This window comes from Canis lupus, chromosome 5 (assembly GCF_048164855.1).
Source record: "Canis lupus baileyi chromosome 5, mCanLup2.hap1, whole genome shotgun sequence".
NCBI lineage: Eukaryota > Metazoa > Chordata > Mammalia > Carnivora > Canidae > Canis > Canis lupus.
This window is the reverse complement of record NC_132842.1, coordinates 36,953,938-36,975,611: the sequence shown is the minus strand read 5'-3', so window position 1 is coordinate 36,975,611 and position 21,674 is coordinate 36,953,938. Positions and strand designations below refer to the sequence as shown.

Here is a 21,674-nt window from a genome sequence, read left to right as displayed (position 1 = left end):
CTCTTGGTGGGGTTTAATGACTGATTTGATCCTGTTTTGTAGGGAAAGAAGTTATGTTGAGTTTTAAGAAAACACAGTAGGGTCAAAAAGATTGGGAAATCTGTCTTTGCTTTATGTTAACTTTCCAACCCACCTGTTACATATGTAGGTTAAGAAAATACTGCGTACAGAACCTTCCTAAACTATCCTAACTTTTGTACATGAAGGTCTATTTTTGTCTTTTTTTTTTTTTTTAAAGCACTACACTCATCTTGTTAAAATAGTAGAAACAAAGCAAAGGCTCTTACGTACTGTTCACGTAATCAACCCATTGTTTTGGATTGATTGCATTTCTAAATATTTTCAACTTCCATTCCTGCAATTATTTAATAGTATGTACAGAACTCAGGTGATATGTCCATGTTCGTCAAAATTGTTCAAAAGGAAGTCATCACTATAGTGGGATATTTCAAAGTTTCTTTAAAATTTTTCATATATTCTTAAGATTCCAATGTAATGCCTTGGCACGAGCTATTTGTGAAAACTGAAAAATTTGACAAAATGCAGAGTTGCATTTTGCAGTTCACTTCTGACGGGAGGAGTCAAAGTTAGCTTGAAAATTGGCCTCATGAAGCAAACATTTAAAGCCTGATTTAGTTGTATTTGATAAGAAACAGCAATGGTGAAATGTTAATTGTCCAGACGTCTCAAGTCTAAAATCATACATGCTAATGTTTGGAGATCTCACAAGACTAATTTTTCTCTCAGATTATCTCCTCATTTCTCTTTTACCAAAATGTTGTCATACTTTTCAGATTTCAGTACAGAATATAGAGGCTTAAGGTTTCTCCCAGTATCCAAACTTTGGATTATTTCTTGATTTTTGCAAAGAAGAAGAAGCAAGTTTTCTTAGTATTTTAGGATGGTAGGTAATAAATTCTGTTTTAGTACCTTTAGTATCTTGCTACACTTAACAGCATCGATACTGAAAAGCTCCCACTATATTTACCTTTTACAGTGAGTTATTTATCAAAATAATTTATTCTTGTGAAGGTGTCAACACCAGTGAAGGCTGAGTTCATCTATATAGGAATGAGAGATGCTGCATACAGTAACAAAATTGTCTAGTGATTGTGGGACTACTCTTTCAGTTACTAGCACTATGCTGATTCTCAAATCCTTGTTTCTCAGCCTGATCCCATCAATGTTTAGATTTAGTATATTCACCCGTGTATTGGAAATCCTTGTAAGTATCCCTCAGGCAACTCAACTCTTGTTCAAAATGGAACTCATTTCCTCCTTTAAAAACCTGCTCTACCTCCTTGTATTATGACTTAAGTGAAAATATATGGCCCTACTACACATTCCAGTTAATGAAGCTAGAAGCATAAGCCATAACTTTGACCACTCACCCATGGACTACTGAGTCTACTTCCTAAAAAGCGCTTTAAATCACTACTTCATCCCCTGACACTGCCCTAGTTCAAGTCATTATTATCTCTTGCCTAGCAATTGGCAGTAGCTCTCTAACTGGTTGTGAGTATGTGTACAAACTTTTTTTTTCTTATCCAATTTAGTTTTTTGACTTGGTCACCAAAGTGATCTCCCTAGGATATATATGATCATGTCATTCCCCTTCTTAAAACCCTTTAATGTTACACCACTGCTTTCAGGATTAAGTTTATAAATATATATATTTTAAAGATTTTACTTATTTATTTGATGGCATAAGCACAGGGGTGTGGCAGGGATAAGGAGAAGCAGGCTTCCTTCAGAGCAGGGAGCCTGATGCAGGGCTCAATCTCAGAACCCTGGGATCATGACAGCCAAAAGCAGACACTTAACTGACTGAGCCACCCAGGTACCCCAAAACTAAGTTTATATTTTTAAAAAGACAGATTGTGAGTGCATAAATTACCTTTTCACCCTCATCTCACCACATCCTCTCACTTATTTTACGTCACTATCTAAAAGACATATTTGGTCAAACCCTACTTAACCTTCAGTTCTCAAACTAAATATTACTAACTTTAGCAAGGCTGTCTTGATCTCCATCTAGAGCAACTCAGTTACGGCTTTGCCTCTACTCAGTGTTTCCCTGTCATTCCACAAATACTTATTGTGCCACACAGTACCAACACTGGATATGAAGTACTGAACTAAACATTTAGTGTCTATTAAAATCTCATGTACTCTAAAATAGTCTTAAGCATTTGTCATACCAAAGTGTAAACTACCTATGGCTCATCCTAGTAGGCTTACTAGGCTGTAAGTTCACTGAGAGTAGGCAGTTTGGCGAGAGAGAGAGAGAAAGAGACCATGAACGGGGAGGGGCAGAAGGACAAGCAGACATCCCACTGGGTAGGGAGCTAGACCTGGGGCTCAATCCTAGGACCCTGGGATCATGACCTGAGCCAAATGCAGACCCTTAACAGACTGAGCCACCCAAGTGGCTCCAGTGCAGGATAGTACAAAAGACAAAAGGTAAAGTCCCTTTCACACCAACTTTGTAAACTTAACATTTTGAGATACATGATTCCAGGCCTTTATTTGGTGTACAATTAGTTATGTATATTTATGTAGTTTTATAAAGAAAAAGTATATATGATTTTTTTGTAGACACTATTATAAAATTTATGACTCAAATATATAAGTATCCTTATCAGTATATGTAGATTTACTGCTTCTGTTATGATACAGGTTTTTTTAAAAAACATTTTATCCACTCCCTTATTGCTGGTCATTCAGGTTATTCATTTAAAAAAGGTTTTTTTAAAAGATTTTATTTATTTATTTATTCATGAGAGACACAGAGAGAGAGAGGCAGAGACACAGGCAGAGGGAGAAGCAGGCTTCATGCAGGGAGCCCAGCTCGGGACTTGATCCTGGGACTCTGGGATCATGCCCTGAGCCGAAGGCAGACGCTCAACCTCTGCCACCCACACATCTCTAATTTTTTCATTATATCAAATGCTGGAATAAACATAACAATATCCAATTTTCATTGTATCTACAGACTAGGTAAATGAGATCTTTATATTCAGTTCCCAGTGTCATAAAGCCTGACGTTTTTAATTTGGAGATCAAACTCTGGTTCTTATCTTTTATTACTCAGTAAGAATTCTATGTGAAAATATAGACTGGGAAGACTACTCACTACACAGCAGCCATACTGGACTTTTATCTGTACTTCAAGTGCCAATTTCTCTTTCACCACAAGAGCTTTATTTAGCATGTACAGTTCCCTTTTCCTGGAACAGTCTCAGATACTCTCATGTTTGGCTTTTTGTCATTCAGGCCTTAGCTCACACTCCACTTTCTCTGGTAATTCTATCTAGCTATTCAATCTAATAACTGCTAGGGAGCGTGTGATTTGGGCATTTATCTGGTCAAGAGTAATGGTCTTCAAAGAGAAGCTGGAAATTCTTTGCCATTATTATCTGATGCGTATGCTTGGGAAGACTGCTTAAATTTAAAACAGAAGCATCATCATTTTGGTTAGAATAAAAAAATGGTTGCAGTTGCTTACCTATTATGTGGGCAGTGATATAATATATGCTGGAATTTGTTCTCTCCAAATCCAGCAGTTTAGTTTAATTCATGGCACTTGGGACGCCTAGGTGGCTCAGCAGTTAAAGTGTTTGCCTTTGGCTCAGGGTGTGATCCTGGAGACCCAGGATCGAGTCCCATGTCGGGCTCCCTGCATGGAGCCTGCTTCTCCCTCTGCCTGTGTCTCTGCCTCTCTCTCTGTGTCTCTCATGAATAAATAAATAAATAAAATCTTAAAAAAAATAATTCATGGCACTTGATCTCTGTCTCTACTAGTTATGCAACTATACCTGGCAATTCAATGAAGGTATAGACCATTTCCCTATTAATGCCCTTGTGATCCCTGGCTTGGATCACTAATTTGGCTTCTTGAAAACGTATATATGAACTTAATGCAAAAGCAGTTGATTTATTGCAGTTTACTGTATATCTTGTGTTTGTATAAACTCAGTACGTGTTTTTTAAAATAATGAACAATGAACCAGATCTAATTAATTGACAATCAGTGGTCATTGAAATCTTGAAAGCACTTATAGATAACTTGATAGGGTCTCCACAATAAATATTAAAATACGCTCTTTCCCCCCTTCTTCCTTGGGGGTAATATCAAAACAACAAAAAATCCCTCAGGGAATTTGGCTGTTGAAGCCAGGAGAGCATGCAACCCTTGATCTTGGGCTTGTAAGGTCTAGCCCCAGTTAGAGGTAGTTTACTTAAAAAAAAGAATTTAAAAATATTTTTCTAGTGTAAAAAGGCAGAGTGTTCTCACATGAAGAATTTTATTTTATTTTATTTTTTCACATGAAGAATTTTAAAATCTTTCTCCAGTGTAAAAAAAGCGGAGTGTTCTCACATAGTTTCTCTGTCAAAAAGTTTACCAAGATAACAAAAAAGCCTCAAGGTCAAAAGAGTAAGTGATGAGACAGTGAATGGCCTTTTCAGAAGGCCAAAGCAGAGGAAGGACAGATAAATTAATTCAAAGATCAAAGAAAGTTACATGCTAAATGTCTGAAAGGCAGTAGTATACAAAGAGAGACAAAGCCACTTGATATAGAACCTGTGGGAAGCTCAGTGTTTGCAGGCAGAAGTTTCCAAGGAAGGGAGAAAGGTATGCAGCTGGACATATGGGATTTATTAAAGTATATTCATTGTTGTGGGATGTCCAGGATCCCTAGCCCTCCCTTGGATGACTCTTCCTTCCCCAGCCCACAGATGGAAAGTATACTTTTTAGGTAAATTGAACCAAAGAAGGCTCAAACTCAGAAAAAAACAGGCACAGATAAGGAAGTGTATGGCATCAAAAAAATTATCTGAGAATCTATATATACTGTGGTAATGTCACCCCTTTTTTCCCATTCTTGCTCTCATTAAATCAATATCCAAGGCATACATATCACACAGACACACAACACAGAGTTAAGATCTGAAGATTATTCTCTGAAAAAACCATGTGGTCCAGCGAAAAGAAATCAAGTACTGACATTTGGGCATTCTCCAAAGAAAAGGCCAGATCACTCTCTAATACAAGGAAGTCTACCTGTTGGCAAGCTATTCACACATCATCTGCTTTACAGTGCCTCACTTTTATCTATTCATTGACACCCGAAGATAATCTGACAAGGAAAGTTTTCCGAAGAGGGAATTGTTTTAGCCTACTTCCTGCCCCCTCTCCATTTCATTTTTACCACTGAAGTAAAATACTGACTGTTAGAGTTTGTTTTTTTTTTCAATGATTGGTGGAGAAAATTAAAGACAGCAGAGCCAGGCGGTAGATCTGAGAGTGCTTTAATAGGGAGCGCTCCCGGGTGAGGTTCCATGACTCGGAGAGGAGGCCTGAGTCAGGGAAGTCGCGCCCAGGAGGGGAAGGGGTGTGTGTGTGTGTGTTTTTTTTTTTTATGCCTGTGCAAGTTAAGGGGGAAAAAATGGGGTGGTTAGGGACATGTGGTTTTATGTGATAAGGTGAGACAGGGTGCATGTTCTTGTTTTTGGCTGATTCAGGTGTTCTTTTAGGGGGGTCTCGGTAGGTCGCGAGTTGTGACTTGATGAGTTTTAGGAACTTATCCGAGGTGACATCTGGGGAAAGGGTGACCCCACCTATTAGTCTTAGGTCATCCATTTTGGAGAGGCCCTACCTCCGTCTGTCCAACACCGACTGGGCCTTAGGAGTGTAAACCTCAAGAGAATTCATTCTAACGCTGAGGATGATGAGCACCTATCTGGGAGGGAAAAGTGTGTCCTGACAGCGGTATCCTCAAGCTAAAGTCCAAAAGCCCATCTTGCCTTGGAAGCTTGGCCTGTTGTCATTTATTTATATCCTGATCTTTTCTCTCTCTCTCCCTCTCTCTCTCTCTCTCTCTCTCTCTCTCTCTCTCTCTCTTTATATCCTGATCTTCTGCTGCCGCTGGAGGCTCTGGCTCTTCAGGGATTTAAAGCCAGTAGAGAGCCCTGGAGCCACACAGCTCCTTTGTATCCACTTTCTTCCCAGTGTATCAATACCCGTTTCCCAAGTCAGTTGTAAAGCGCCGCGTCCTATCTCTAGAAATGATGAGGACTCAGAGCCACCAGTTCTCAGGACTCCAGCCGCAGATCTTTGGCGTTGTTCCCACGAAAGTAACCATTCCCCACCCAGCTCCGCGGGCAGGGCGGAGCGGATCCGCCCGCCTCTGACTTCTCCTCCCCCCGCCCCTCCCCGGGAGAGGGAAGAGCAAGACCCAGAGAGGCGCGGCCAATCCTGTCCTGGCGACGTTAAGGGTTTTCTGATCAAAAGTAGTCATCAATTGTAATGTAACCTGCCCCCCAACCCCGGTAGTTTGTCTTCCCTAATTTAAACCTTTGTATCTGTAGATTTGACCCTTTGACTTCAGGCGGGGGGTCTAGCCGGAAAGGGAAGCTTTTCTTCCCCCCCCCCCCCCCCCCCCGCTGGTTAACAGCCGCGTCTAGTCTCTGGCCGTCACTGCAAGAATTTATCGAATAGGTTTCCATCGCTGTATCATAAACTCATTAAAAGTGTGTACTTACGCGGCGCCCGAGCGCTCAGTCGGTTAAGCCATGGACCCTTGAGTTCAAGCCCCGGGTCGGGCTCCTGGGTGGAACCTACGTAAGGAAGGGGCGGGGGAGGCGTGGCGTTAGCCTGCGTCCCAGGCGGGCGGGCGAGGGCCCCGGGCGGCGGCGGCGGCGGCAGCGGCAGCGGCGGCGGTTGCCGGGCCTGAGAGCGGCGGGCCGCGGGGCGCACCGCGCGGGAGGGCCTGGCGCGAGCCCGCCGGCCGGGGCGGGGCGGGGCGGGGCGGGGCGGGGCGGGGGGTTATTTCAGTGCGCGGGGAGGGTGGCCCGAGGCCTCGCCTGGGGTTAAGCGGCTTCTCGGGCCGAGCAGGGAGAGCAGAGCCGAGAGTGCGCGGCTGGGCGTGAGCCACCCGCCCTGAGCGCCAGGGTGGCCTCCCACAGAGGCCCGCGCCATGAAGTCCAACCCTGCCGTCCAAGCCGCCATCGACCTCACCGCGGGTGCCGTTGGGGGCACGGCGTGTGTCCTGACCGGGCAGCCTTTCGACACAGTGAAAGTGAAGATGCAGACGTTCCCCGGCCTGTACAAGGGCCTCGTGGACTGCTGCCTGAAAACGTACTCCCAAGTGGGCTTTCGGGGCTTCTACAAGGGAACCGGCCCCGCGCTGATGGCCTACGTCGCCGAGAACTCTGTCCTCTTCATGTGCTATGGCTTCTGCCAACAGCTCGTGAGGAAGGTGGTGGGATTGGACGAGCAGGAGAAGCTGACCGATCTGCAGGCGGCAGCTGCGGGTTCCTTCGCCTCCGCGTTTGCCGCGCTGGCCCTGTGTCCCACTGAGCTTGTGAAGTGCCGGCTACAGACTATGTACGAAATGGAGATGTCAGGGAAAATAACAAAAAGCCAAAATACAATCTGGTCCGTCGTGAAAAGTATCCTTAGAAAGGAAGGCCCCTTGGGCTTCTACCACGGACTTTCGAGCACTCTACTTCAGGAAGTACCAGGCTATTTCTTCTTCTTCTGTGGCTATGAACTGAGTCGGTCATTTTTTGCCTCCGGGAGATCAAAAGATGAACTAGGCCCTGTCCCTTTGATGTTAAGTGGTGGAATTGCTGGAATTTGTCTTTGGCTTGTCATATACCCAGTGGATTGTATCAAATCCAGAATTCAGGTTCTTTCCATATCTGGAAAACAGGCTGGGTTTCTGGGAACGCTTCTAAGTGTGGTGAAAAATGAAGGAACAGCAGCTTTATATTCTGGGCTGACAGCTACTATGATTCGAGCGTTCCCTGCCAATGGGTCACTATTTTTGGCTTATGAATATAGTAGGAGAATGATGATGAACCAGTTTGAAGCATACTGAAGTGTCTTGGTGAACTGGATCCAAGTAAATGCCTAGAGGACTACAGTTTATCTCTGGTTTCATGGAGTACGGGACCAGTGTGGAATTATTTTTTATTTCATGGGAATTTTTTGTCTTCCTTTCTTCTACTCTAAACTTTACAGAAGAACTTCTATATTGCATCATATGATTTATGCCCATAATTGTCTTAAAATAGAAAGATGGTTGCTTTTGTGTTTGGTAGGATATACATAGTGAGCAGGTGGCCTATAACCCTGATCTGAAATGGTCAATATAGTTATATCACAGCTTTTGTATAAACCTGTACATGTAAAGCAATTTAGTTGGTTATCTGTTGTGAGTAAAACTGTTTGATTTCATGTTTAATCTCCTATCACCAGAAAGAGTTAACCATGTTTCATGAAGATGGTCATAAATGATGACTTAACCTATTTAAGATGTAGGTCTCTTTAAACCTCTGCCTAATATGTTCATTATACTAGGCAATTAAAGTTTTTAAAGAGCTTTTGTGTGGTGCTTGAAACCCCAAATACGCATCCAGATTTTTAAAAGAACAATATACCCACATGCTGGTGTAGCTTCTACATTCTTGAGTTAAAATTTCAGAATAAGCAATCCTGCATTTTCTCAAGATGCTCTACACTGCATTTTCTCAAGATGCTCTACATAAGTATATGTAAATGCAGGATTATATATTATATATAAAATGAATATATAAAATATATTTTTTATTTTTAAAATATTTTATTTATTCATGACAGAGAGAGAGAGAGAGAGGCAGAGACACAGGCAGAGGGAGAAGCAGGCTCCATGCAGGGAGCTGGACGTGGAACCAGATCCCGGGTCTCCAGGATCAGGCCCCCTGGCTGAAGGCAGACACTAAACTGCTGGGCCATCAGGGCTGCCCTTTATTTTATTTTACATATATATTTAGATATATCTATGATATCTCTATTTAGATATATGTTAGATATATATCTGTGCTATATCTATGTTTATATATATATATTTAGATATGTATATTCAGAAAGCATCTTGTTTTGGGTTTTATTTAAACTTTAGTTAACGTATGGTATGTTATTAATTTCAGGATAGAATTTAGTGATTTTTTTTTCAGTTCAAGATGCTCTATCCTTAAAATAGTGAAATTCATTTTCAAATATGACCCCATATTCTGCATTATTAGTTAGGCGTGGCTTATAGCATCAGGGCTTGGGAGTGGCACAGCCTTCATCTGTACCAACTTACCTTCTTCTTCCATCCCAAAGAGCTTCCTCCTCTGCTGGGCTTTAGATTGAGAGATTGATTATTGGGATGGGGCTGTTGATGCATTTTGGGTTATTCATTGTCCTCTCTGCCACCACTAGTCAGAAACCTTTCCAGGGGAACACAGAGTGCTAGAGCCAAAGGAACCTTTGCTCATTGTTTAGTGGTAGGTGACAGTATTCATAGATGTAGTGCTTTCCTCTCAGGTAGAACTAGACAGAACTTAGTACTTGCACTCACTCCACAGTGAATAAAGCTAGAGCTGACCCATCCTGAAATTTATCTCAAGGTATATAACTCTTTGTCATTCTTTTACAATGTTTGAACCTTCTAAATTTGGTATTGACAATCAGGGAATTTTACCGATGACTGTATATGAGGTGTGACTTTATAAGGCAATTAAACATAAGCAATTGTACTAAACCATATCATCTGTATGTGTATAAGCATTGAAAAAAAACAGAAAACAAAAAAAAACAAAAAAAAACAAAACAAAACAGAGTTGATCTGATCCTCACAGAATTGGAGATAGACAAATACCTGTTCTTTGGTCATATGGTATACAGAGGGTCATTCTGGTTACAACTAAAGTAAGCCTCATTATTCTTTGCTACTCCAAGACCTGCAGCATTTCTCACAATAAAAAGTGTTCTTAAGAAGCCTGTGACACTGAAACAAGCAGGCTAACAGTACACACTATATGTGTCTATCACCGTTGGGAATCTTCTGTGGAATCTCCAGTTTCCTTTGGCTTTTTGCTATCCATAAAGTCTCTGTGGTAACTCTAGCCACAGTGCCAGAAACAAGAGGGTCAGAGAGATGAGACGTTAACACATGATGATTGTGGCAGACATCTGGGGGAAAGGAGGCTCAGTGCTGTGCTTCATGTGCTCAAGAGCAATGTCTGGTCTTCCATTTGCTTTTTATTTAAAAATAATTATTTTTCAGGGCATCTGGGAGGGCAGTCAGTTAAGTATCTGCCTTCCACTCAGGTTGTGATCCCAGGGTCCTGGGATCGAGCCCTATGTCAGGCCCCCTGTTCACTGGGGAGTCTGCTTCTCCCTCTCCCTCTGCTGTTCCCCCTGCTTGTGCTTGCTTTCTCTCAAATGAATAAATAAAATCTTTAAAAATAAATAAAAGAAAACCATTTTTCTACTTAATTTTTAAGTTACTTATATGTACATATGTTCTTTTTTTAACTTGCAAGTGTATTTTATATCTTAATAAGTATGCACAAGTGTATAACAGATAAAGTGTACTTATAAGACATAGAAGATAATAGAACAGCTTTTAAAATTAAGATTTGAAGCAATGTGTTACTGAGGCCCAAAATATTTTGGGAATGTACAGATTTCTAAAAGTATAAGTAGAAAATCATATAAATATAGGAAACTTGTACACTTGGTAAGGCCTATTTTTTTAGATTTATTTCTTTTAGAGAAAGCACGTGTGTGCGGAGGTGCAGGATATGGGGAAGAACAAAGGGAAAGGGAGAGAGAATCCTCAAGCAGATTCCCCACTGAGCAAGAAGCCTGACACAGGGCTCAGATTCCAGAACGCTAAGATCATGACTGGAGCCAAAATCAAGAGTTGGCTGCCAAACAGACTAAGCCACCCAGGCTCCCCTGTTCTATAAATTTCATACTTAAGTGGTCAGTAGCTGCTTAGTGGGGCTTCAGTGAAGCAGACCTGAATTAAACCAAAATAGAGAATAGAACTGGCTCCCAGCAGGAAGTGGACCTCCTCAGAGTCCACAGGCCCCCTGCCTAGCACCTGTGAGATTGTCTCAGCCCTGTTGCAGGCAGACCTTTCTACACATTGTCCAGCAAAGGTTTAGAATACCTTCAATAGAAACAGGCAGGTAAGAAAGATAGAAATCTAAGTCAGGAGAACTTTTTTCCACTCAATTTGGTTAATTCATGGTTTGATATTTGGGTACAATTTGTATCATTTTAGATTTGTACTACAGAAAAAAATGTAGTAATTTGAAATAATGTATTTAAAGAAATTTGAGTTTTATATTATTATTTACCTAAATAAAATATTTAATCAACACCATTTACAGTGTAAAAGGGTATTCAGACATTAATGACATCTGGTTTCTGTCCTCAGGGATCTCATGGTTTAGATGCTTGTTTTAAAGCAAGTTAAAAGAGTGATATTCTAGAATAAAATTTATTTATTTTTTAAGATTTTATTTATTTACTCATGAGAGACATAGAGAGGCAGAGACATAAGTAGAGGGAAAAGCAGTCTCCCCTCAGGGAGCCCAATGTGGGACTCCATCCCAGAGCCCTGGGATCATGCACTGAGCCAAAGGCAGGTGTCAACCACTGAGCCACCCAGGCATCCCTCTATAATAAAGTTTTAAATGAAAAAGCAGAATCCATGGGATCCCTGGGTGGCGCAGCGGTTTAGCGCCTGCCTTTGGCCCAGGGCGCGATCCTGGAGACCTGGGATCGAATCCCACATCGGGCTCCCGGTGCATGGAGCCTGCTTCTCCCTCTGCCTGTGTCTCTGCCTCTCTCTCTCTCTCTCTCTGTGACTATCATAAATAAATAAAAATTAAAAAAAAAAGAAAAAGCAGAATCCAAATTTTATGTGTGTGTAAAATCAGTAAGAGAATCTTTGAATTTAAGGAACTCTTTTCCTTAATTGTGTTTTGTTTTTGTATTGTGGGATTTTTTTATATTCTTTAAATTGGTCCATGGTATTTCTTTATTTTCCCCTAGTTTTATTGAGATATAATTAACAAATAACATTATGTAAGTTGAGATATACAATGTGATGATTTGACATATGTGTATCCTGTGAAATGATTACCACAATTAGGTTAGTTAACACATCCATCACCTCAACAGAGTTACCATTTATTTGTGTGTGGGTGGTGAGATAGTTATCTCTAATATTAAAATTGGTTAAATCCATTTTTCGACACCTACCTTTATTTTATTTATTTTTTTTAATTTTTATTTATTTATGATAGTCACACACACACAGAGAGAGAGGCAGGACACAGGCGGAGGGAGAAGCAGGCTCCATGCCAGGAGCCCGACGTGGGATTCGATCCCGGGTGTCCAGGATCACGCCCTGGGCCAAAGGCAGGCGCTAAACCGCTGCGCCTCCCAGGGATCCCAACCTACCTTTATTTTATTTTATTTTATTTTTTAAAGATTTATTTATTTATTTATTTATTTATTTATTTATTTATTTATTTATTTATTTATGATAGACATAGAGAGAGAGAGGCAGAGACACAGGAGGAGGGAGAAGCAGGCTCCATTCCGGGAGCCCGATGTGGGACTTGATCCTGGGACTCCAGGATCGCGCCCTAGGCCAAAGGCAGGCGCTAAACCGCTGAGCCACCCAGGGATCCCCCCAACCTACCTTTATTTTAGATTTCACTTTCACATAAAAATTTAACCCTCAACTTTGAAAAATCTTTTCTCCTATGCCTTTTGGTTTACTTTCAGGACCTGGTGGTCTGCATCTTGCAATGCTACAGTGATGTTGCAGCTAGAAATTCATTCCTTGTCTAGCTTTAATGAGATACCAAGCTGTTTAGTATATGGGATACCTCAGAAGAACCATATCTGACAATAGAGTGTCAAACTTGCCTATTTTCTTGCTTGAACAAGAAAATATCCCCAAGTTGCTGAATTAGAAAGAAAAATAGTTTCTCTTTGTTCTGGCTCAGAGCTCTAAAGAAGGGTGATATTATTTTCAGGAAGTAATTGTGTAGATAAAATACTAGGGATGCCTGAGTGGCTCAGTGAGTTGGGCGACCAACTCTTCATTTTGGCTCAGGTCAGGATCACAGGATTGTGATCATGTTCGGCTGTGTTGGGCTCTGAGCTGCTCCTCTGAGATCTCCTTGAGATTCTTGGCCCCTCCTTCTCCTTCCCTTCTGCTCCTTCCCTGGCTCATGCTTATGCACTCAGAGCTCTCTGAAATCAATCAATCAATCAATCAATCCATCCATCCATTCATCCATCTTAACAACAAAAAAAAAATCACAGATTTTTTTGCTCAAGTTCAGAAGGTATCCCTTTTCCCAGAGCCTGCATTTCCAACTTGATCACCATTTAAGTGTGTAGCTCTCTGGTCTCTCTGATGTCTCTAGATTCATTTGGAATGGCCCAGAAGTCTTTGCTGAGAATCTTTTTAGAAAGTTAATTATTTCAGTGTCAGAACTATCATCCAAGTCTGTGGCCTGCCTCATGAAATACACTGTCCAAAGTGTTCTTAGCTCCCTCCTAATCCCAACACTTAAATACAGGCTGTTAATGATGTTTAAAAGATAGACTAGTATCTTCCTATGTCCTGGCCTACCTTTTTAAGGTTGATGCTGGGCAACTGATGCTTGGTTCATTGAACCAAGCTTAATGGTTTTTCCAAAACTAGTTCAGCATACTTGGTATTACTAGCTTTTAATCTGCACCTTAAAAAAAAAAAAATCTGCACCTTGAGATAAAAAAACTTCACAGGTCAGTAAATAGTTTTGTAGAAACTTAACACTTTTTAACAATCCTACACATTCAGGATGTGGGAGGATATCCCCAGAAACAATATTATTTCTGCCAAAGGGAAGCCTGATGGTTGTCTTATAATATTATTTTTACTCCAGTTTGAAGTCGTTTCACTAGGTTCTCCTCAGCCACTTGGACTGTTGGCAGACTTTAACTAAGGCAACCTTCTGTGTACTTTCTTTGCTGCTGAAAATCAAATGGCTCTTTAGTGATTCAGAGTAAAGGCTCCTTTCTGCCTTTGGAGAAATGGCCAACTCTTCTATAACCAGCTCTCTGGGTTCCCAGTCTAGGTTCTTGGAGATGTCCACAAAAAGCCTTCCCTGTCTCCTTGGCACCAGACATAGGAATATTCTCAGACTCTGGTGCCCATTGGATAATGAAGAAGCTGCACAACAGAGTTGGTCTTCAGTTCCGAATATGGAGACTGCCATGGTTCCATTCCTGTCCTCTTTAATGCAGAAAGCCCCCTGGATTCCTGGGATTTGGCTCCTTGAGAAAAGGCTGGGTTGAGGTTAAACTTTTTTTTTTTTTAAGATTTTATTTATTTATTCATGAGAGACACAGAGAGAGAGAAAGAGAGGCAGAGACACGGGCAGAGGGAGAAGCAGGCTCCACGCGGAGAGCCCGACGCGGGACTAGATCTCGGGTCTCCGGGATCACGCCCTGGGCCGAAGACGGCACTAAACCACTGAGCCACCCGGGCTGCCCTAAACATTTTTTTTTTAAGACTTTATTTTAGTTATTCATGAGAAACACACAGAAAGGCAGAGACATAGGTAGAGGGAGAAGCAGGCTCCTTCCGGAGAGCCCGATGCCGGACTCGATCCTGGGACCCTGGGATCACAGTCTGAGCTGAAGGCAGACACTCAACCACTGAGCCACCCAGCTGCCCCAGAAGTTAAACATTTTTAGCAAGAATGCATCATTGGTAATTCCATGTACTTTATGTTCTATCACATATGCTGCTTTTTTTAAGGTCTTGTTGGAATTCAGGTTGACAGAACTGGATTATAATAAACTGCCATCATTAGTCCGTATATGACCTACATTATTCATTTACTTATGTATCTTATATCATCTGTCTACCTATAGGTATTTGTCTCTCTAGTTGTAAATCTAGATAGCCATAAGAATTTGTGAACAAAGCACCTCCCCGAAATGCTAGGGACTTGGTAATAAACTATATTTAACCATATTCATGGTCCCTCATACCTGTCCCCACCTCCACCAAACAAAGGTAATCATCATCCTCAATTCTATGTACTTTAGTTTTTGCTCTTTTGAATAAGCTTTTATTGTATTATATCTTACTCCCCCCATATTTTTTTTCATCTAGTTGTTTTAAAATTTACAGTAAGGGTAAAATACTGTATGTAATACTTTGGTACTTTCCCCCCCCACTTTATTGTTAAAATCCAATAATGTTGTATTACTGTAATTTATTTATTTTGACTACTGTAAAACATTCTGTTTGTGAGTATACCACTGTTTATTCACTCAATTGATGGGCATATGGATTGTTTTCTGATATTTGTTTGCTCTTGTGCATACTATCATTATAAATATTCTTATATATACTCCTTGATGTAAATGTGCAAGAGTTTCTTTTGGGTATATAACTAGGAAGAGAAATTCTGAAACTCTCAAGTATTTATCTAGGAGTAATAATGAATGCCTGACTATTTTCCAAAGTAGTTGCACTGATTTTTATACTCACTTGCAATATATAAAACCCACTGGATCTCTTGTCCATGTCCTTTTCAACATTTGGTATTTGGTATTCTCAGGTTTTTAAGTTTTTAAACAGTGGCATATAAAAAAATCTATCCTCTCCTGGTTTTAATCTGCATTTTTCTGATTATAGTAAAAAACATCTCTTCATATGTCTTCTGGTTGTATTTGTTTCTTCTATGAAATGTCTCTTCAGAGGAACCTGGGTGGCTCAGTCAGTTGAGCATCTGCCTTTGGCTCAAGCCACGATCCTGGGGTCCCAGGATGGAGTCCTACATCAGGCGCCCTGCTCAACAGAGAGTCTGCTTCTTCTGCTGCCCCTCACCCTGCTCATGTGCGCTCTCTCTCTCTCTCTCAATTAAATAAATAAAAATACTTTAAAAAAGAAATGTCTTTTACCATTTTTCTATTATCATTTTTGTTTATATTCTTTTGTAGGAGTTCTTTACATATTCCTGATATTGTCAGCATGTGTATTGTATCTTCTCCTGGTTTGTACCTTTTCATATCTTTTATTTTTATTGAGATTTAATTGACATATAACATATTAGTTTCAAGTATACATCATAATGATCCAATATTTGTATATATTATGAAATGATCACCACAATAAGTCTAGTTATCATCCACCACTACACATAGTTATAATTTTTTCTAATGATAAGAAATTTTAGGATCTACTCTCTTAGCAACTTTTTAATATACTATACAGTATTATTAACTATAGTCACATGCTGTACATTACATTCTCAGGTCTAGTCCTTTTTACATCCTTAAGATGTAAAAAGATTCATCTATTGATGAATCAGAGACCTTGATTTTAATACGGTCAAATTTATTAATCTTTTATTCTATGGTCAAAATAAAAAATTATTTAAAAAAATTATTTCTACCCCTGAGGCTTACAATATATTTACTTATATTTTTCATTAAAAGCTTTGAAAGTTGTTTGTTATATTTATTTTGGACAGTTAAATCATATATTAGTTTGGAGTTGATTTATTATTATTATTAATTTATTTATTCATGAGAGACACAGAGAGAGAGGCAGACATGAAACAGAGGGATATAACTCCTTGCAGGGAGCCTGAGGAGGGACTTGATCTAGGATCCTGGGATCAGGCCTTGAGCTGAAGGCAGATGTTCAACTGCTGAGCCACCCAGGCGTCCCTCGGAGTTCATTTTTAAATTAAGACCCAATTTAGGGGCACCTGGGAGGGAAAGAGGGAGAGAGAGATCTCAAGCTGGCTCCAAGCCCAGCACAGAGCCCTGTATGGGGCTCAACCTCAAAACCCTGAGATCATGACCTAGCCGAAATCAAGACAGACCCTTAACCAAATGAGCCACCCAGCCGCCTCATACCATTTAAAGACTAAGGAGATTAAGGAGATTCTAGCTTAAGGAGATTCTTATTCCATAGTAAACAGAATTTTAACAAATGCCTCTTCTGTATCTATTAACACAATTGTGAGATTTTTCTCCCTTTAATGTATGCCAAGGAGTGATAATTGACTTTTAATTTTCCTTCCTTGATATCAGAGTTATGCTAAACAAATTAAGGAGTGTTCTTTATTTTCTGTTCTTTGGAAGTGTTTTTATAAGATTGTAATTATTTTTTCCTTGAAATTTTAGTAGTACTCATGGCCAGCTGATCCTGAAATACTCAATTTATTTAATAGCTATCATACTCCCCAGGATTTTTTTTCTAATCTTGATGAATCAGCCTAATTAACCTCTATTTCTCTCCATGTTGAAACTGGGTACTCAGAACTTTGTTAGTGAAGCAGAATTTGCTAGATTGGCCCTGGCTCAGAGAAACATGTGGTTTAAGAAGAGAAAGAAAGAAAAGATGAGGGATGAAGAGAACCTTTGATTTCTGTATGGCCACACAGTCCCCCATGGTCTAGATTAGCAGTTGTGCTACAGCCAGCTACTAAAGGTACAAGTTATCCACGGAATTTAGTGACTTTTTTTTAATCTCTGGTATGAGAAATTTATTTTTTTTATAATAAATTTATTTTTTATTGGTGTTCAATTTACCAACATACAGAATAACACCCAGTGCTCATCCCGTTAAGTGCCCCCCTCAGTGCCTGTCACCCATTCACCCCCACCCCCCACCCTCCTCCCCTTCCACCACCCCTAGTTCATTTCCCAGTTAGGAGTCTTTATGTTCTGTCTCCCTTTCTGATATTTCCCACACATTTCTTCTCCCTTCCCTTATATTCCCTTTCACTATTATTTATATTCCCCAAATGAATGAGAACATATAATGTTTGTCCTTCTCCGATTGACTTACTTCACTCCGCATAATACCCTCCAGTTCCATCCACGTTGAAGCTGGGAATTTAGTGATTGATCGAACTCCTGAGGAGTTGGTTCACTGAATGCATAACGAAATACAAACTAATAAGAAAAAAGGCAAATATTCAATCCTTTATGTTAAAAAGAAAACCAGTAGGGCACCTGGGTGGCTCAGTGGTTGAGCAGCTGCCTTTGGATCAGGTCATGATCCCTGGGTCCTGGGATCAAGTCCCACATCGGGCTCCTCACAGGGAGCCTACTTCTCCCTCTAACTATGTCTCTGCCTGTCTCTGTGTCTCATGAATAAATAAATAAAATCATTAAAAAAAGAAAAACAAAGGCCAAAATGGAGTCACTTATGCTAAACAAAGTCAACAAACAGGGGTTTAATACCTAACCTAACTGCAGTTTCAACCTCTCCCAGAAATGTAGCCTTAAGGATCAATTAGGAAGTTTTTGGTCAGCATCAATGAGAGAATCTGTCACATGGGCCCTCTGCATCTTCCAGAGGAAGATGAGGTAATTTACCTAATAATCTACCTGCTTTTTCCTCTACAAGAAGGTGACTTGGCCTGAAACAATCCTTTCTTCTTTTGCTGATTGTCTCTCCCTATTTCTGCCTATAAAATCCTTCCATCTTATACAGCTTTTCAGAGCTCCTTTCTATTTGCTAGGTAGGATCCCGCTAGATTAAGTCATTGAATAAAGCCAGTTAGATCTTAAAATTTACTCAGTTGAATTTTATTTTTTAAAAACTTGGTTATTGTTATTTGTAATAACTAACCTGAAAAGAAAAGAGAATGCTGGGTCAGACCTTGATGCCAGACCAAAGTCTGAACTTGGACCACTAGCTTCAGAGATGTCTACCTACCCTTGCTCCAGGAAAAAGAAAGTTCTTTTTAGGCCTCTGATCATCAACATGATAGTTGATGTTGGAGGAGAGCAAAACCAGGAAACTACTAGTATCAGGGGGCATACTGTGAAGGATTTGTTTTATCTTGTAGATTGGTATCATCTGCTTCCTGAAAAAAACTTTACTGAAATGGATTGTGAAAATAACCCCTTTAGGGGCTATGTTTTTGGTCTTGAATGCTGCAGAATGAAAGAACATGTTTGGGTTAATATAGGATCCACAACTCACTATGGAATAGTTACAGAGGGCAAATGATCTAGATGCACTCATGGTTATTCTTGAGGGAACAGGTAGCCTGGTGGACTCGTAAAAGCCACTGTAAGATGTTTACCCTGAAAAGAGGGATTATCCATCTCCCTCTAGAAATGCCACGTGGAACATCCCAGGTAAAGCTGCTGATATGCTTCATATGCAAGTTGTATAGGATTAGCTTTATGATGACCACAATATTCACTCACTGGATATGCTCATCACCGAGAAAGGCAGAGACACAGGCAGAGAGAGAATCATGTTCCATGCAGGGAGCCCAATGTGGGACTCCATCCCGAATCCCAGGATCATACCCTGAGCCAGCAATGCTGAGCCACCCAGGCATTTCGTTGGGAAGAGGCCAAAGGGAACAACAAAGTACTCTTCGCAATAAGATAGAATTTTTTAATGGCTATTAAGGAATAAAGTGAATAGAATGGATATTGACAGGAATGAAATAAAGAAGGGGAAAAAGGGGAGAGCCCCCAGGACTTGTCCCAGCAGGATGGAAATCTTTAGATGTTTACTTAAAAATGGGATAAATAAAACAGACATTGATGGGGTTAAACAAAGGTTTTAATACAGTACAACCTAAGATTGGGCAGTCCAAAGGACCCTTACTGGCCCCCCAACATTAAAGGATCCCCAAACAAGTCTCCTCTACTTAACTCTGGAGAAGTGTAAAAAGTCAGCAGGTAAAGATTTCAATGAGAAAGTTAATTAGCAATAGCTTGGGGGCTGCGGATAGGCAGATAGATCAAAACAAAGTTGACAAAAGGGCCAGGGTCCCATGGCTTGACCTCTTGCTGGGTACTCAAAGGCTTCTGCACAAGAGTGGTTAAAATGGCCAGGGGGTGGGGAAGAGAAGTTTCCAGGATTCCTTGATACGGGAGTCCCACATAATGTGATACATTATGAGCCCTGGCTTGGGGTACAGTTGGGTTGAGATTAACTATAATGGTTGATAGAATTATGGAAGATAGAATGTTTAATTAAGCAGGTATTATGTAAAGAGGTTCTGTCAACTTTACTGAATATTTTATATGGGAATGGATATTCTGTATGGTTGGGGAACTCTTCCCTACCTAATATCGTAAAATCAAAATCTGTGTATAAAATCCTAATAGAGACTACAGTCAGGAACATATGAGTTGATAGAGTTATGGTAAAATTTTGTAGGAGAACTGGTATTCTTGAACAAGCTTTATGTGAAATGGCTGTGTCTTTTTTAACTGATTATATTTGGGGAACAAACATTGTATCTGACTGGGGAACATTTCCCTTACTTACCTTAGTAATGTAAAACAGAAGACATATAAATCAGTCCTTCGAGTAAGGTTAATTGAACATACTAAATGAGAACCAGTAAGACTGCCTAACATGACTAACCACTGCCACTAACATTCCATGCAATGTGGAATGGAAGCTAGAGTGCTGGTAGGGACAAATTCTCTGTTTAGAGCCTTATATGGAGCCTGGACTAGGACTTAGGACAAAAGGCTGGGTGCTTCCCAGCAATGACTACAGAGACTTGAGCAAGACAATTTCCATTTGAGGGATATTTACTACCTTGCTATCAGATGTTAATTGAAACTATCTTGTGATTGAAGGACATAGAATGATGTTGAAACCTGAAATACCCATAATGTCGAAAGTGATACTGGTGAAATGCTCTAATGAGGATGGCAATGCCCAAATTGTTCCATAATAAAATGGAAATGGTTTAATTAGGATCATGCTGCCTGGGAGTACAAGGAAATATTCACAAGTAGGAGCCTTTTTTTCTCCTAGGACTGACTTTGGAATTGCATAACAATTTGCTGGATTCTACTGTCACAAGGGCAGTGCATATAAAGCACCCTTGACTGACCAACAAAGAGCTGCTTGGCTTATAGATGACCGTTCCAAGGTGAATAGACAATATCCTGTCTGGAAGGCCACCATCCTGATGGAAGGGCTGAATCTAGACATGTTCCTCTTGTACCCTATGAGGCACAGAATACCAATGAAAACTGTCCTAACCAGGTTGTCTGGGTGGCTCACATGGTTGAGTGGCTGACTCTTGATTTTGGCTCAGGTCACCATCTTAGTGTCCTGAGATTGAGCCCTACATTGGGCTATGTGCTCAGCAGGGTCTGCTTCAGGATTCTCTCTCCCTCTGCCCCTCCCCTCCCTGCTTTCTCTCTCTCTCTCTCTCTCTCTCTCTCTCTCTTTCTCAAATAAATAAATATTTTTAAATTACCCTAATTGCCAACAAAAGACACAGAGACTGCAGGTGACTATATGGCAGATCCTCTGGTGGGAAAGCCCTGAACATAACTGGCAAGCCAAGCTGATAATGGTAGCTCCAGGAGGATACAAAAGGGTGCTGACAGAAGTAGGCATGGACTCTGGACCAGGCTTGGTTTACCTGGTAGTAGATCCAGATGATCAGAGTATTATAAAAGAACCAGAGCAGAAAATACTACACCAATTTAGACAGCTGTTATTTCTTCGACCAAGGAAATCACTATATAGTCCATAATGTCCAACAACAGATGGAGAGATATCTTGATAGTATCTTGAGCAGTATCTTGATAGAAAATTGGAACAGGCAATTAAAACATTGGTTGTCTAAAACAGGGGGAGATAAAGGCAGGAAGGCCTAGATTATATGCCTTCACAAGTATGTGTTCAAACACAGAAAGAGGAAGACTAAAGGAGTGTCCTCACTGGATAGATAATCTCTTCTTTCTCTGGTCAGTCTGGGGAAGAGGGAGTGGAGAAACTGTTGGTGTACTTTCTTCCCTATATCAC

The 21,674-nt window shown here is 40.5% G+C and overlaps 2 protein-coding genes across 2 annotated transcripts in view; one reads left to right on the top strand and one right to left on the bottom strand.

Moving 5' to 3' along the window:
- The window catches only part of LOC140633534 (protocadherin gamma-C5), a 193,312-nt gene extending 186,633 nt beyond the window's left edge, over positions 1-6,679 (bottom strand). Inside the window, exon 1 of the mRNA XM_072826237.1 lies at positions 6,547-6,679. The gene's annotated coding sequence lies outside the window, so the exon portion shown is untranslated. The remainder of the gene's footprint in view (positions 1-6,546) is intronic.
- A 155-nt stretch (positions 6,680-6,834) lies between these two features.
- LOC140633533 (mitochondrial ornithine transporter 1-like) lies at positions 6,835-8,391 on the top strand. The gene has a single exon (XM_072826207.1). It carries the CDS (start codon positions 6,981-6,983, stop codon positions 7,884-7,886), a length of 906 nt encoding a protein of 301 aa, XP_072682308.1. The 5' UTR covers positions 6,835-6,980; the 3' UTR covers positions 7,887-8,391.
- The last annotated feature ends 13,283 nt before the right edge of the window (positions 8,392-21,674 follow it).